Raw genomic sequence first — 16,949 nt, forward strand, 5'->3', positions numbered from 1 at the left:
GAAGAAATGAGCTCCCGTTACTTCGCACCACTTGGCTCTCGCGAAGACACAGCAAGTGGCGCCGATCACACAAACGAGAAGCCGCACAAATACAAAGATGCGACATCTCCGAGACACACCTGCTTGGTGGACACATTACGTACAAAATAGCAACCAAAACTTAAAAAAAAAAAACTGATCCCGCATTAAGTGGTTATGACGACAGTGCTAACTGAAGAAGGAAAGAAAAAAGAAAGAGTGCCGTCCCCTGGGGATTTTTGTCAGCTAAGGAAGAGCGGGCACGGCCTCCGAGACAGGAGGATGGCATGCGGTCTATTGATAGCGTGTGCTGCCCAATCTTGGAGGCTATAAGCGGGCTACTGGAAGCCAAGCCAGTGGGAAATCCAACATGGTGGCCTCCACGATCGGGCAGCGTGGCTCGGAACGAGCAATTTAGTCCAAAAAATCAAACTTTGGGACCTAAATTTGTCCTAAAAATCAGTCGCGAAAATGCATTAGCTCTATCGGAAGCCTGACAGTGCATTTGTGAAGTCCGGAATATCCAACAAGCCCGAAGTTTGCAGTCCGAAAAATCCATCGGCAACTGTATATGAACCCATTTCAATATTTAGCAAGCACTTCAAAACTTGGCTTTCTTGCAACATGTGTCCACTCAAAAATGCCCGACAGCATTAGCATTGGCCACAGTGCTTTTCATGCAAGTTTTATACTGCGCGTATGCTTCATAAGAGAAAAATTCACCATCATCATTCATGACCACAGTGCTCACCTTCTCAGAGCCATTGATGATGAAGTAGCCCCCAGGATCCAGGGGGCACTCATTCAGTTCACTCAAGTCACGGTCAGTCAGGTTGTTAAGAAGGCAATATGTGGAGCGAAGCATTATTGGAATCTTGCCAATGAAAGTCTTCTGGTGCTGCGTCTCCACAGCTTCCTCGTTTTCTTTGAGCACTGTTTTGGTAATGTCCACATAAAGTGGTGCCGAGTACCTGTAAGATCTCTTCTGCTTAGAGAAGTGACAAAGCCATCATGCCGAATAAACTGACATGAACTGCTACGTTGACACTTCGGCAAAATCATGACTTATCCAGAAACCGCTTACGACACGTCAACTTAGACACTACTACGCCAAAGAGCCAAATTCTTACCAGTTCCACACGACACAAGAATGTTAAATATGGAAAGACGCCAAGGGGATAGAAGAAAAACTAGTATAACAGAAAGAGTGCAGCCTTTTAGTCTTAATAACTGAAAACCAGGTTAAGCCGTTCTCTTATGTCACACTTGAAAAGCTTTTGGAGCACAGAATTCACAAAAAACAATGTTTCGTGATATCCTTGCCACTCAACTTGGATATCAGGGTTACAGTGAAATGTGTGCATTGGGAAGTATGCACTAAACCTTCTTACTTCTGGGGAGGATACATTATTAGTGATGAAATTTCTTTTTTTCATGGATACCGTATTTTTCGGTGTATAAGACGCGTTTTTTTCAGAATTTTTCGTTGGTGCGTCTTATAGAACGATGCGACTTATGTACGTTTTATTGGTTTTTTTTCCGGGAGAACTGCCGTCAAAATCGGATTCGATGTTATAGCCACGGGAAGCGCGCTGGTTGACTGGTTCTGTGCTCGCTATCGAGGTGCCGAGTTCTTCTCGTGATCGAGTTCCCGAGCGCCATGCGATAAGGACGGAGCAGCAACGCCAGCGGCGGCAGGCCTACCACGAGGCGACCGAACCGAAAGTCGTCGATTATGCAGATCGCTGTCAAGATACGGCGCGCGCCGCTGCGCAAACTACGCAGTTGCTACCAGAGTGCGATAAGGACGGAGCAGCAATGCAAGCGGTGGCAGGCTGACCACGAGTCGACCGACACCGAAGGCGTCGCATCTGCAGATCGTTGTCAAGATACGCAGTTGCCACCAGAATACAAGCCTTCCACGCTGCTTTCCTCTCTTGTGCGCGATTCGGCTCACCGTCGCACGCTTTCACTCGCACATACAGCATACGGCGTGCGGGGACGATGTTAACGCCCTTGGACAAATTTATACGGTACATCACGGCAAGCACGACGGCAGAAATGCGCCTGGAGTGGAAATATATGGCACCTATACTCTTGCGCGGGACATTCACTGAGTGAAAGGTCACTTTTTTATTTTTAATCGCTTACCGAATGAACAGGTGCATCTTATACACCGGTGCGACTTATATACATTTTTTCCCGGAAAAACTGCCGTTTTGAGGGGGGTGCGTCTTATACAAAGGTGAGAGTTATAGACCGGAAAATACGGTACGAGGCTCCAAAAACTTATGCTGTTGGGGGTGTTGGAACAAGAGCGACAAAGAAGAGGACGAAGCGCTCGTGCTTCGGACCACACGCAACAGCAGCCCCTTTTCTATTGAGCTCCCGGGAGGCTTGATTTCCTTCAGGGGGTACAAAGACACTCAATGAAAAGTGATATGTTGCAAAGTAAACAACTACAAATGAAAACACTAACTACATGTGTGAACATTTGCTTATGTAGTGTAACACATAACTGCTTGGTTTGTTTTCTATTCACTAAAGCCAGAAGTCTGCACTGAGTACATCATATCTGTGTGTGCCAAGTTATCTTTTTATGCAATTAATACCTAAATATCTGGGCCTATATTCAATATAATGCCAATTATTAACATGAGCGAGGGCACCCAAGTGCTGGTGAATGAGGAAACACCAATGCCAGAGACGTTTTCTGCATATAAGACCAGATACGTGCAAAAAATATTTCATGGCTAACAAAATAGCCACATGCGATATATGCTTCCTCGCACATCTGTTTCAGTCACTAGAAAAGCGAAATCCACCTGTTTACTACACATATAGCAATGAGCAAGACATACTTCGCTAAATGCATCAAGAAAAGCAAGCATGTGCGCCTGATCGCTGTGCTTGTCTTTTAAAAAAATGCAATGACTAAAGCTGCAGCAATTACACGGCACATGAAAAGCTCACATGATGGTATACAATGCACCAATGTAACAGACACGATAGCTGAGTGCACAATATTTGCCATCTGGAATGCGCAAAGTACACAGAAGCACACAACATCTTTCAAAATATAACAGTAAACGCGGCGCGCATATTGTTCAAGACAGCTGCCATCTGCTAGCTGCTTGCGCTGGTCCACGGACGGTCCGCAACTTCCGGTCCGTGAAAAACTAACAACATTCTGGCAACTCTCGGACTGGTGAGCGGAGTGTCCGAAGCTGTTCAAGAAAATTTAATGTGGGACAGCAGTCCCAAGCAGTCCGGGACTGTCAGGGACTGATAATCCAAGAGGCCCACTGAAGCTTTGCAGTCAGTAAGTCGTGCCTATTGGTAGTCGAGTAAAAAATTACATGTATTGGCTCAATTGGCAGCGGGGTTTGGAGATGACAAGCCAGCAACTAAGAAGTGTGTCTGTGCACGTACACAAGAACATCTGCACATGCACCAACAACCCCAGACTGAATTTTTCAACTGAATTTTTTTCAAGATGTGTGCATGGTGGACCAAGTTCAAATGCTCAAAGCTCAGTTGTTTCATGTGTCCCCAATGTGATAATGGAAGTTATGGTCTGTGACAATCAGAAAAGATGGTCAGCAATAGGCAGGTATTTCAGTAAAATGTTACATCAATACATTTTCTGAAATATCAAATAACAAATACACATTAGGCAATTTCGCAGTCTTCTTGGAGAATTTCATAACGTAAACTGCACTATCCGAAAGCCCACAATAGCAATTAAAGGGCTGTTACTCACGTTAAGTTGCGCAGCCGAGCCTCATTTGGCATCATGGGACTAGGTGCTCCATCCTTTTCCCAATGAGTTGGCTTTGAAAGGTAGATTTGCTCGAACTTCAGTAGAAAGCGAGGCTGCCAAGCAAAATACATAAACAGAGTTTGAAATAAGCTCAAACAGGTCTGCGATGTACAATGTGATCTGCTTATAAGAATAAAAAATAAAAAATATATATACTATTTATACGCATCAGCTTTTTTAGCATCGTCAAACTTTGTTATGTGGTCCACACAAAGACGAACGCGTTATTAATGCCATTATCATTCAACAGTGAATAGAAAGATCTAGTTCTGGCAGCTGAGACAGCAAGTTCAGGGACAACCCAACATATGAATTCATGAAGCGAAATTTCATTATGCATACAATGATAAAATGTCACTAATACAATTTCAGACAGGCGAACTCATTTTCTCAGCATATGTGCACACAGGTCCTCAATCTCCACCTGCTGAAAAATTAAGTGGGCATTTCAGATTTCTTTCAGTGGCCTTTTTTTCCATGTTTTTGGAAACCCTGTGCAAAGGATCAGCAGTTATGACAGTGAAAAAAAATGGAACCTTTCTTTTAATAGTGCAGCAACCACAGTGGTGAAAGGAGGCTCAACTTAAGCCCTCACTTGGAGCACTACTGCCAGCATGTCATTCATGTGCTGTCAGCCGGTAATTTTTGTTTTAGACGCCACCTTTGCTCTTTTAATGGTGCTTCTGACACAGACAGCATTACTGCCGACAGATTAAAACAACGAAAAAGATACTGGGAGGAACAGGGCACAGCCTTTTAACTGGATCACGGTTGTCTAGCAAATTATGCTGGAGGTTCTGTAGACATTCATGATGGCACTACTGTTGCAAGGGTGAAAAAAAAAAATTGCACAGAAGTCTCTAGGGAGAACATAAGTGAGGGCAGTTATTGCTACATCAGTTATTTTTTTCCTTTTTTCTCCAGGGTCTTTATGCTTGATGTGTACAAGGAACAAAGTGCAGCAGTGGAAATAATGGCCACCACGCAGCTCACCCACACAATGGTAGTGCATTCATCTTGAGTGTAAGGGGATATGGAAAGTCTGATCATAGGCACAGGGCACCATGGGCATGTGTAGGAAAGGCCTTCCTTAGTATACTGGTGTGGCCAGGTACAAACAGCAGCGACAACTAATATTTGTTGGATTGTTGGTTGTGTGTAGCAATGTATGCAATGACTGTGCCATGCACAGTACATCTTGGCTGTCTGTGTGGATTAGGATATTCTGGCATAAGTTTGTGTGCTAGCGTCTGGCTTGGCTTCTAGTGCACTCGACATGCCTATGAGGCAGTTGACTGCAGGGCCATCTAGAGCAAAGACAAAGAGTAATATAATGAAGTTGCATTCAACAGGATAATATCTTTATTATATCCAACAAATTGTTATATCCATGTTTGTTATTGACTGTGTTATGGAGAAACTGGTTACCTGTGCACAAAATAGCATTAGAAGCCATTTTTTATGTACTACATAGAAGTGCTCAAAATTTTTAGCAGCAGATCTTTCTAAGAGGTAAGCAAGTTTCGTCAAAAATCGAAACCCATACAGTGCAAGTGTGTGTGTGTGTGTGCATGTGCAAGTGTGTGTGTGTGTGCGTGTGTGCGTGCGCGCCTCGCATGCTCCGAGTGTGCTCTGAGTGGCATTTTAGCTATGTACAGTGACCGAGTGCATCACCTCATTCCCTGCATACTCAACTCTTCCTCAGAAATCACTTTATAAATGCTATTTAACATATGAAGTACTATAGCTACAAAAATCTATACACATTTCTTCTTTAATTATCAAACATGAGTGAAACATAGTTTTAATCTGAGGATTTTGTTCTGGCACATCATTCACAAGCTTTGCACAATTGGAAAGCCTCAGTGTTAGTTAGGGAACCTAACGTGACAAGCAAACACGATGAGGGCAAGCGATCATCTGGTATAAAATGCTCAACAAAGAAAAAAAAATTACTTGCAACAAGTGCAGCAGGAGAGAATGAATCTATTTATTTTGCAGCTGCGTGCACCTTTCTCAGATTCAGCCTGCATTTACAGAACCTTCCAGTGAGTTTTGCTTTTTGGATGTCTGCCTGCCAATCAAGGATGGCCTAGACTAAAAGACCTCACCTTCCACCACACTACTGCAAATGAACAAAATCAGCTTTTAATCCCAGTTACCAATAAAAAGCTCTTTTGAGGTACAGTAAAACCATGGCTAAAGTTGAAGGGGGAGCAGAAACAATTTGACCATAGTTGCCTACATTCACAGTCAACAATGCCTACCACAAAGGAGAGGAGGGGATGGGGTTGCTGCAATGAGTCACTGAGCAACAACTGCCGAAAAGCCATGACACAATTTTGCCTGCATCTTGATCAGTGAGATGACTGCTCTCTTCTAACGCAGCTGTCAATGCTAATCTATCTTCCATGATGGTCCTGCGCGCTCGATTAGTGGCACAACAGGTATTTTACACGTTTCGCAAGTGTGCCAGCGGAATGCTATGATGCTAGCATGCATGCTATGATGCTGCTACAATGCTCATCACTGTACGTCAGTGGACGTGGGTAAAAGCACAAGGAGAGAGTAAACAAAGGAAATATTTAAGCAGCAGTGGTACAGTGCATGCATATGGCTACTGACCCAGCAGCGCAGCTGGTTTGGCACAGTGCTTAACAGCCAATCGCTACGGGAGCTTTTAAGGGCTAAATCAGATAACTTGCTAGAATTGTTCTGTGCCACCATATTTCAGTCCCTCCTAACCGCAGCAAAATTATCAATAAGGTCTCATGATAAACTAAAAAAAATTGTTTGCTATATTCCTTTATACAAAATTTTGGCTTCGGAGATTTTAACGTGCTTCTATTGAAATTGCACGGGAAAATTTCTATTTTGTTTTTATATAACGAGCTTTTATTGTCACAAACATTTACATAGCGCAAACCTGCCAAAGCCAAACGGGCTTGAAGGGCAGAGCCCAGCAGTTAAGCACACTGAAACTGGATACAAATAAAAAAAAGCATAAGTGTAAATTAACATGCTAGATACAAATATAACTAGGCTGTTTATTACTTTGTTGCAACCTTAGACTACTTCCTTACATCTTGTTATAAAGTGGTCCGACTATAAAAGCATGTTCACACTAGTGGGTCATGAGGTGATGCAACTTTGATGCAAAGGGTCAATTTGCTCAAAAAGTGATGATGATTATTAAATTTTGTTGGCACAATGGCATCTAAGGCCAACAGCTCAAGAAGTGACCCTTTTGAATTAGTTGCTCACAGCTAGATGTTTCAGCTGTGAAGAATAATAGCAAAGCTCATGAGCCCCAATCAGCAGTGCATGGGAGCATCATGTTGGAATGTACAGATGTTTATTTTACACGAAGCGCCTAGTGAACGAATGAACACTGCCACTTAATGTCACGCTGCCGGAGGTGACACCATCAAAACATAATTGCCAGTGCATCGTTAAAGCTGGGACTATGACCCACAAGCAATCCCAAGTACCGGATTCTCTATTTCGCCAGAGGTGTGCTGCGCTTCAGCTTGCAAGTCGATCTGTGGGGTGTCCTCCACAATGCGCTGGACCGACATCTGGATGAACTCGTCAAACGAATCCAGCTGCTGTCGCACCAGGCCTTTTTCATCAAAGTAGGCACTGATGACAATCCAACAAGCTTCCTGCCACAAATCAGGTGTGATCTCTTCGGACTCATCCTCGCCAAAGCCATCTGGGAAAGAAAATACAAGATCCGAGTTACACCAATTCAGCCAAAAAAAAAATAAATATTTCTTTAATAGTAGCTCCCTTTACAATGGTCTTAAAGTCGGATGTTCTATCCATGAACAATGAAAATAATGTGGCCAAGAACAGGTTGGCACATTCATTTATGCATGCTCTATTTGCACATATTCAAACACATACAAGAGACAAAAGTTTATAGCTTTACTAAATAATGAGCAATTAAATAATAAATCACTAACTTTACCTCAATCAACACAACCCCTTGCTGTTTGAATAGAATAATATCAGTAATTTCCTTCACATAGGCTTTTTTTCATCTCTACTACCTGTGTCAAAACCTTTATTTCAGAACCATTTTTTTTTTTTTTTGCCAGGCTACAGAAGATAAAAGCAGTGGTGGAACAGCCATATAAACTTTCAACACAGGTAATGGCACATGCTAAAAGCTCATTTGTTGCATTGTCAAATGCACAACTATACACAATATGGCCTCAATTTAGCTGAAATAGTAAATAAATACAGTGGAGACTGCTTTATGCACATGAAGCATTCAAGTTAAACATTCTTTAACTAATTCTATTAAATTTTAATAGAATAACTGTGCTTATATTGTGGTATAAAGCTGCTTCTACCATTTCGACTTGAAACCGTCACTTGCAAGTGCTCCACACTACAAGAGAGCAAGAAAAAAAAAAAAGATAGCTGTACAAGAGCACATAAAGAAGTCCATGCCCTAGGACGTGTATGACTAAACCGAAGTTACAGTGAACAAGTCCATGTTTCTGTAGATCTGCATAATTGTGCCTTGGATCATGTGCAAGCTGTTACAACCACTGGTACTCGCGACAAATACTTTTGAAGAATGCTGGTGGACATCCAGACATCCCCCCTGGATCCGCGCCTGAGTGGGGTGCATTGCACCTTGAACAAATCTGGGGCGCGATCTTGTACGCGTTCCTTTCCATTTTGGAACGCGTATACAAGATCGCGCCCCTGTTGTTCCCTGTCCAACATTGAGGTTTTGTATAAATATTAGGTGCAACCCTTAATCATTTGCTACCTTCCACCAAAAAGCCCATTTGCAAGCATGGTGTCTTTGGCTGCTGTTACTTTTCACTGCTATATTTACTACTGCAGAGTCAGCCTCAATCAGCTAAACACCATTTACGGATATTCAATGAGGAACCAAAGAGCTGCATAGCCGATGAAGACTTCAAGCAGTACTAAATACCGCAGTGGGGTACGAGGACAGTGCTACCCACTATTGAATGAGCTGGTCAGCAAGTGAGAACACATCAGCCAGGCCACATCCCCTTCATCAGTGGTCAATGACTCGGAAACATCTGGAGGCAAGCTGCCCAAGCATAGCCCATTTTGCAGGCAATTTTTGTAGGTGGAACGATTTCCGGGAGCAATTCAATCATATTATTCACTGCAATGGTAGCCTCACAATGATAGGCTAGTTCAACCGCCCAAGGTTCTTTCAGAGAGGTGATGCGGCATCACCTATCATGGGCCTGCCAACCACAGAAGCATGCTATATGGACGCCATCTGCTATAGCCATATTCAAGAGGTGCTTCAGCGATAGATCAGGACTTGAGCAAGAATACATCTCCCAGCTTCATATGAAAGCCTCCAGTACATTCTTGAAGCAACCCAGCAATGCTGCACAAGCTGTACCACCACGTAGTCATCAATGTAAAAAAATTGGAGATGCTTGGAGTTAGCAAGGTGTCCTTTTCCCCCAGACCATGTGACCTGTTACTGCAAACATTACCACATCGCATAATAGTACAGTACCACCGATGTTGTGCCAGTCAGGTGGCATGTGACAACGGCAGTAACATGGCATCCATCACGAAGCTGGAATGCCTGTTAAAGTTCTCGTCCATCAAGTTAGTTTGGAGAAAAGCAAATTCACAAATTATCGAGGAAGCCAAAGCCATTATGAGCATGTGCTAAACGAATCCTGCCCGACCTTCAACCCACATTGTCAGTTCTCCATGACAACACTGACAGTTTCTCAGAACTGTGTTTTGTGAATTGAGTCAGCATCCTAATGAAGTCACCAAACATCCTACAAAGAAGCAAGTTCTTTCTGGACACGTGAAGAGAAGGCTAAAGGCCACAGGGCGTGTGATCGTAGACGCAAGATTCTATGATGTACCTGCAACCCACGTCATGGGAGGAGTGTGTACCATCAGGAGAAAACAAGCTAAAGACGTGTGAACTTCCAGCACAAATACCAGAACACCAGCCAAGAATCCTGGCACACACAACTGTGTGTGCTTCACCAGGAAAAAAATCAACACACCATTAGAGAATTTTAGCTTGTCCGGCATTCTGGTTAACACAGGCGGACTGGGTGTTTTACCGGAGGGGCATAGGCGTAAACGTGAGCAGATGGAGCGGTGCAGCCACCTAGTGGCTCAGAGCTCAACCAGACAAACACAGCACTAATATTGCCGTAACCAAGTGCATTCTTTTTCGCTGCTGGTATAAATTTTCGCACAGGCGTAATTGTGTCACGATTCGTCGCAGCTGACAATTTACATAAGCAGCGAAGCAGAATACACGAGGCTGATGCAATGTTAGCTTGGTTTTTGTCTGCTTGAGCTCTGCCCCACGAGGTGACACCACCTGCCAAGCTGCTCACATTTACGCCTCCCACCCATCCTGTAAAACGGCCCGGACAAGCTAATACCCTTGTTACATGAGCACTTGCAACGGCTGTTAATGCAAACGGCAGTTGAATGCCGTAATGGCCATGGGGACAGAACGGTGGTGGCTGCGCTCACACGGCACTTTCCATGTTCAGTCGGTTCACTTACGTTCGGACGATTTATCACATGACTCTTAAAATTTTTATCTCGCCAACTCGAAAAAATTAAGTTTCTCTTTTCTGCGCTACATGCTGTACAATACACCGTAATCCTTGCGTACACGTGCGCATTGTGTTTCTGAGCCCACAGTTGGGCAAGGTGGTCCTGCCAAAAGTTATGAGTAAATGCGTCAGCGACGCTGTCCAGGCAAAGTGTTTTTGCACCAGCGCGCTCGCCTGCAGCGGGGATGCGTTGCTGTTGGGGGCTTCCATCTTGCCTATTTCCCGACGGAACTGACGGAAACAGCAGCGGAACGGAGACCGGCGAGCACCGTTGGATTTTCAACGGTGCTCCCGCTGCTGTGGAACTTTGCCTAACGGCCGTTAAGGCCAACTTCCATTTTCCTTAACGGCCGTTAAAGTGCCCGGGTAACAGGGGTATAAAACTCTCTATTAAAGGGATACTAAAGAAAAACACTAAATCAGTTGAGAATAAAGTATTCTTTGAAAATTATTTCTGTTCATTTCACGATAACGAGTTGATTATTAGACGAGAAAATGAAGGACAAAATCCCAGTTTTCAAGTTCTGCGCCGAAACCCCAGCACCAGTACGTCAGTGCGACGTCCTGGATTTCTAAGTTTTTTTTTTTTTTGTATTTTGGCCATATTGATTGAGTTAAATTTTCCAAAACCGGCCATGTTCAATCTTCGGCTTCTGTAGAACACAATGTATTGAATATTTACCAATAAACAATTAACTAGGCCCAAGCAAACGCCGTCAAAATCCACGACGTCACAGCAAGCTGGTGCAGCAACTTGGTGGCAGTGCCACCAGTTTTGTTATTGTCTGACTTGCCAAGCCGCTTTCTCGCAGTAAGAATAGTGTTTTTGGTACTGTCAAAGGGTAATTGGTGAAATAATTTTTTTTTCTTTTTAGCGTCCCTTTAAGAATTTGTCAATAAGCCTCCTCTTGCAACCATTCTGTGCTCGGGCAGAAACAGAACATTACTTGTAGATATGCAGGGTGTCCCAACTATCATGCACCAAGATTTAAAAATATGCAAATGCCACGTAGATGGACAGACCCAAGGTAATGTTGTTTGCCGTCGCTTGGAGGTACTCAGATTATTTTTTTTCGCATTCTGCCTAGTTACATAATTAGTCTTCATTAATTACTCAACTTTTTAAATACGATAATTAGGCAAAAAGTCTCAATGAGAAAATTGTAGAGCAACAGGAAAAACTCCCGATACAGCTTTCTGTTTGCTCAATACGTGCTACACAAAAGTGTTTTTCCGAGCGTGAAAGAAGCCCCCGCATACATGCAAAATTGCCATACGACTGGCCACTCAAGGCACTTTGCATTACACTACCCTGGTTCTGTCCAGCTACGTGGCACTTGTATATTTTTAAATCTTGGCGCATGATAGTTGGGACACCCTGTATACCAGGAGTGTCATAGACGGGGTCAGTCAGTGCACATTCGTCAGAGAGCAACTGTCGCAACATTTCAAGTTGCAGTGTGTGGGCTCTACCACCATTGCACTCAACATATTCACAAAACAAGCAAGGCAGCGTGGAAGCAATAGGTTGCACAGCTCTATTTGTGGAGCCAGTTCTCGGACGCAATGGTTGTCTTGCAGGCGATCGAAATTCCATATATTTGTAAAAATATTGGAGCAAATGCAAGAACCGTTTCATTCATTGTGTAATTCTAAAAATCTGGAAACGACTTCACAGACCAACAACTGTACGAGTCAGTTGTCAGGAAAGCTGGCATTATCGTTCTTATTGGCTCTAACCAAATGTGGACTGTGATTTCAGATTTTAGGTTTATTTCAGTACATTGCATGAAATATTACAAAGTTCACATAAAGTAGGTGGTCCCATGGTTCAAGAACTGTAAGCAGGACTCACGGCAACCAAAAGGAGATTGTTGCTGCTGTGAACTCCAAAATATACTGGATTCTTCGAAGCAATACCCTATCTAAATGATGACAGATACAACTTCACAGATCATGGTTTGTGCACTGAAGACTTATGCACAAGAGAGCACCTTCTTTCACTCATTTTGGGAACTCAAGAACGTGGGGATATTGAATGCTACAGACAGAGAGAGAAGCCTAAGCCCAATCATGAAAAACTTCGAGGGAACCATCAACATTCCTAACAGAAGTTATGTAATGGTGTTGCCTTGGAAGGAAGGTGTGGAGCTGTCAAATAACAGACATGGAACTTACAACAACAAGACTTCGATGCTTCTCTCCCAACTTTCCAGCAAGAGCTCTTAGAAACATGTAACATGTAATTTGGTCGTAGTACATGTGAGGCAAACATGCGGAGATCATTAAAGGACCAGCACTGGACGTGATAAATGTTTGCTGTATGCCACACAAGATGTGTCCCGTGAGCAGGAACTATGAAAGTAAGGATAGTTTATAACTCATATTCCCACGCCTGAAGCTTCAAGTCGTTAAAAGAGTGCCATGAAACAGGGGACGACCTCTACCTTGGTCTAGTCAAGATACTACTGTGCTCACTTCAAGGCCCTTTGCAATGCTCTATTAACTGATGTATAGAAAGCATTCCCTTAAATCTCAATTGTAGAGAAAAGCAGATGCCTTCCAACTCCTCTGGTTTAGAGCAAAGAAAGTTGCGTTTTTCAGAAGAGGAAATCAGGAATGGAGGTTGACACAAGCAAGAATTTGCGGATAATTTGGACTTATCCGCTCACCACTTTCATCCAGCAACAGAAATTTCTGGCTCTTCGCTTATACACATGCCTACATAGTTCACAGACACTTTTCCTTCGGCTACTTCACAGGCCAAAAGAAGCACGCATGTGGCCACGCGTCTACATGCCTGTCTTGATATGCAAGTATTCGCCTCTCTAACTCATTTGTCCTCGCTCAGTGTATGTGCTACATTACTGCTCTCTTGTTACTTCTTGAAACGAAACAGCACTGACAGTAAGTTGCATCAGGAAACGCGCACAGGAGCTGCAATAGTCATTGGCCTCATGTTCATGAGGCAGGTTTTTAAAATATTTGTGGATACATACAGGAGTGAAAAAAAAAAGATACAATATTTTGAGTTTTGGCTTCTCTAGCTCAACAGCTCCGACAGTTGATGCTGTGTTAGGCCACTAGCCTAGTACAATAGTCTCTAGAACATGTACTGTCCCGTTATGTTATTCAAACGACACAGCTAATCCATCATACACATAACTTGCGTATTCCAAGAATGTATCACAAAAAAACTGTACCCATCAACCAGTATGTGAATATATGTGCGCACTGGAGAGAGAAACACTGTATAGGTTAGCCTAGTGAAACACTTGGCATGCCACTGCAATTTTAATATATCAACAGAGATCAAACCCACACATCCACTGACACACAACCTTTAACATGTAGGCAAAAGTGGGCACTATGAAATTAACAAAGTGGAAAGCTGAGCTTTACGGCACAGTCAATTAAACAAAATTGCGGCAGAATCCATCTTACGATGACTGTCAACGGTAATGGGTTAGCATCGAATCAGTATAGCGACAACGTATTACTATCGTCGAAACAAGTTAGGTGTGAGTCGTGTACTGCACAGGACTACTCTTTCGCGATTCCTTTAAGAACCATCTAGTGGTGGTGGTGGTGGTGGTGAAACATTGTTGATAGAGAAAACTATACGCGGTTTATTCCTTGGTGGTTCCCTCTGACAGAGCTCTACTGGCAATCTCGGCTCGCCGGCCCTGGTCGAGGGTCGCCAGTTGGCGTGCCAGGTCCAGTTCGGAAAGTCTTGCCTCCCAAGACCACGCAGTGAGTGAGTGTGTGTGCTGTGACTCGTGGCGAGATTGCCTCGTCCGATTTGTCTGTGCATTGGTGTGTTACGTGTGGCACAACTGCGATGCCTGCGCGTCGGTGCATGATGCGCCGGTGTGTGCGAACGCCGAGAAACGAACCACGCAGCAACCGGACTCCACCAACACCACCTTCGGTTATAGGTGGTGTTGGCTCCACTCCCACGCTTTGAAGATTTATTGGCATCCCCTTGAAAACGGAGCGATGACAAATAGTCACCTAGACTGCTTGGGCTGATCAGGTATCCTATACATGCTTTTCATTCAAGCAAACTTGTATGTCGTTTTTTCTCTTCCTCAAAACTTCTCAAATTCCTGCTAGCTTTATCCTCGGAGCCCATAAGCATAATTTAGTGCACAAACGACAAAACGTATCATGTAAAAAATAAAGGGCTTACCTTCTTCAGCTTCGTACATTTTTGACGCCGCAACCAGCCAACTACGACCGACTGGTTACTGGGCCTAGAGAGTGTGTCGTCCGTATAGCAAAACAATGGGAGAATCGGGAACGCGTCTGCGATGACGCCACCAGATAGCGTTGCAATCTACCGGTGTGCCTAACGCGCGAAATTTAAATATGTTCTGCAAATACTGTCAGCCCTTCCACTGGGGTAGAGATGGAAGACCAGCGAAGCTGTACTATGGTGGGAATTATGCATTTCCAATTATGAAATGAGAAATATATATGATCCGGTGTTTTTCATTTATTTAGTGACCACAAGGACCATGGCCTTATATAAGGTCGCTACGATACACCGCCATAGGGTGTACGGCAAAGGTTGGCACGTTCTTCATAAACACGTAACCCGTAACCAACGCCGCGCGCATTCGGTGAGAACGCGGGTAAAACGCCGCCGCCGTCGATAACAGTTGTGGGCGTTGTTTGTGTGACCGCACACAACCGCTGTCAAAACGCTGGCTACGTGACGGAACGGCATTGGCTAAACGCTGTTGTCGACGCTGTTAGGGGAGAGGCGGGCGAGAGCCCAGATGGAGTATGCGGCACAGGCGGATTGCTCCCACTTACCCCTCCCCGTTGGCGCTGAGCCGTGCTCCCTCAAGGGCTGCAGAAGATAGCGTCAACCTTTCCCTTTCCTCAAGAACCACTTACTGGCGGCAGAGGTCGGCACGAGCACATCAAAATTGGATTTCTTCGCTATTTCTGCGCTAGCGCGAGGAGCAGTGAGTGCGAGAGAGAAATGTGGGGACTCTCGGTCCCTCAAATTTCTCTTCGCCTAGGTACTACGGGGACGAAAGTTGTTAGCGCCGTTCGTCCCTAGCCGAGCTGGCACAGAATTACCCATTCTAGCCACTGTAACAGAATCGACAGAATGCGTGGCCGGCAGCGTGTTTGGAATATCCAGTAGGTACAACGCATGGCAACCGCAGAGCCACGCTCACGACCTACTGGAACTACAGACCTGCACAGATGTCCGGCTTCTATGGGAGCAGCTTGCGCCCACTTTCGTTCAACCGGTGGCCATAGGTGGCGCTTTTATAACCTGTTCGTCAGAGAAGCACAAAGCAAAATTAGTTTTGAAGAAAGGCTCAGGAACATGGATGAAAATAAATGGGCGGCTAAAGTGCACAAGTATCTCTACATGAAAAGCGTGGACACAGAATGGAGGAAGAGGTCAAGGAAGTTGGCAACCAAGTACAGGATAATCGAAACTGTAAATAGACAACCAGGGGTCATCAGAAAGAAAGTGAGAGAAATAGAGACCGTGAATTGGATGCAAAGAATGGAAACGAAAAGGACAATGGAGATTTACAAGAATGAGAAGAAAGAAATTAGAAGGGAAAATCTGTACGATAACACAAAGGGCAGTGCCTTGCTATTTGAGGCTCGAGCCGGTTGCCTAAGGACGAAAACATATCGGAACAAATATTCGGAATTAGATGAGACATGTGTATGCTGCAGTAAAGATCCAGAGACCACTCAGCACATCCTAATGGAATGCGACGGGATCCACCCAGCGAGAACCGTAGGTAACGTGCAACTCCCAGAAGCGCTTGGGTTTAAAGTGGAAGGAAACATAAACAGATCAGCCGTAGAGATCAGCAAGAGACGATTAGAGTACTGGTGGAAAAAAAGTAGGGAAAAGATGGATGCGACCTGATCTCTTAAAATCATAGGCAGCGGTACAAGGTAAATTTTTGAAAAAGAAAAATAATAATAGGTATACAAAAATGCAAGATAAAGAACATGTATAGTATACCTGATTAAATCAAGCAGGCTAGGTGACTATTTGTCGCCGCCCCGTTTCAAAGGGGATGCCAATAAATCATCATCATCATCATCATCATCGTCTGCTACTCGGCGGGTGGCTGGGCGGCGTTCGAATACGTTTTCCTTCCTCCATGTTCGAATGTACGCGCCTGCTCTTCTGTAGCGGGCTGCTAGCATATGTGACAATTTCTTACGAAGACAACAGCTAGTGTGTAAAAATTGTTTAAGTGTACTCATTGTATTGGCATGTAATAACGCGTAAAATAGTACACGAATTCTTTCTAGGTTTGATATTATGCGGAAATTTCGCGCCACTCCACACAAGAAAAAAAAAGAAAAAACTCACTGATGGAGTGCTGTTTACGTGTTTGTTCGGCCCGTCAAATATGCATCGCAAAGCTTTTATGAAACTGTGAAAACTGATGGTAGAGTCCTTGCTTTGTTCTGCTTTACATGATGGCAGACAACAT

At 44.0% G+C, this 16,949-nt stretch overlaps 1 protein-coding gene across 11 annotated transcripts in view; it reads right to left on the minus strand.

Annotated features, from left to right (window-relative positions):
• LOC119455432 (DNA-directed RNA polymerase II subunit RPB2) overlaps positions 1-14,721 on the minus strand; it is a 209,761-nt gene extending 195,040 nt beyond the window's left edge. For all 11 annotated transcript variants that reach the window (XM_049668764.1, XM_049668773.1, XM_049668770.1 and 8 more), the window contains exons 1-4: positions 14,648-14,721; positions 7,333-7,556; positions 3,782-3,894; positions 770-989 (exon numbers count right to left, since the gene is read on the minus strand). In XM_049668764.1, coding sequence (XP_049524721.1) covers positions 770-989; positions 3,782-3,894; positions 7,333-7,556; positions 14,648-14,666 — 576 coding nt within the window. In that variant the 5' untranslated portion in view covers positions 14,667-14,721. The remainder of the gene's footprint in view (positions 1-769; positions 990-3,781; positions 3,895-7,332; positions 7,557-14,647) is intronic.
• Between the last annotated feature and the right edge of the window lie 2,228 nt (positions 14,722-16,949).

The sequence above is a fragment of the Dermacentor silvarum genome, chromosome 6 (genome assembly GCF_013339745.2).
Source record: "Dermacentor silvarum isolate Dsil-2018 chromosome 6, BIME_Dsil_1.4, whole genome shotgun sequence".
NCBI lineage: Eukaryota > Metazoa > Arthropoda > Arachnida > Ixodida > Ixodidae > Dermacentor > Dermacentor silvarum.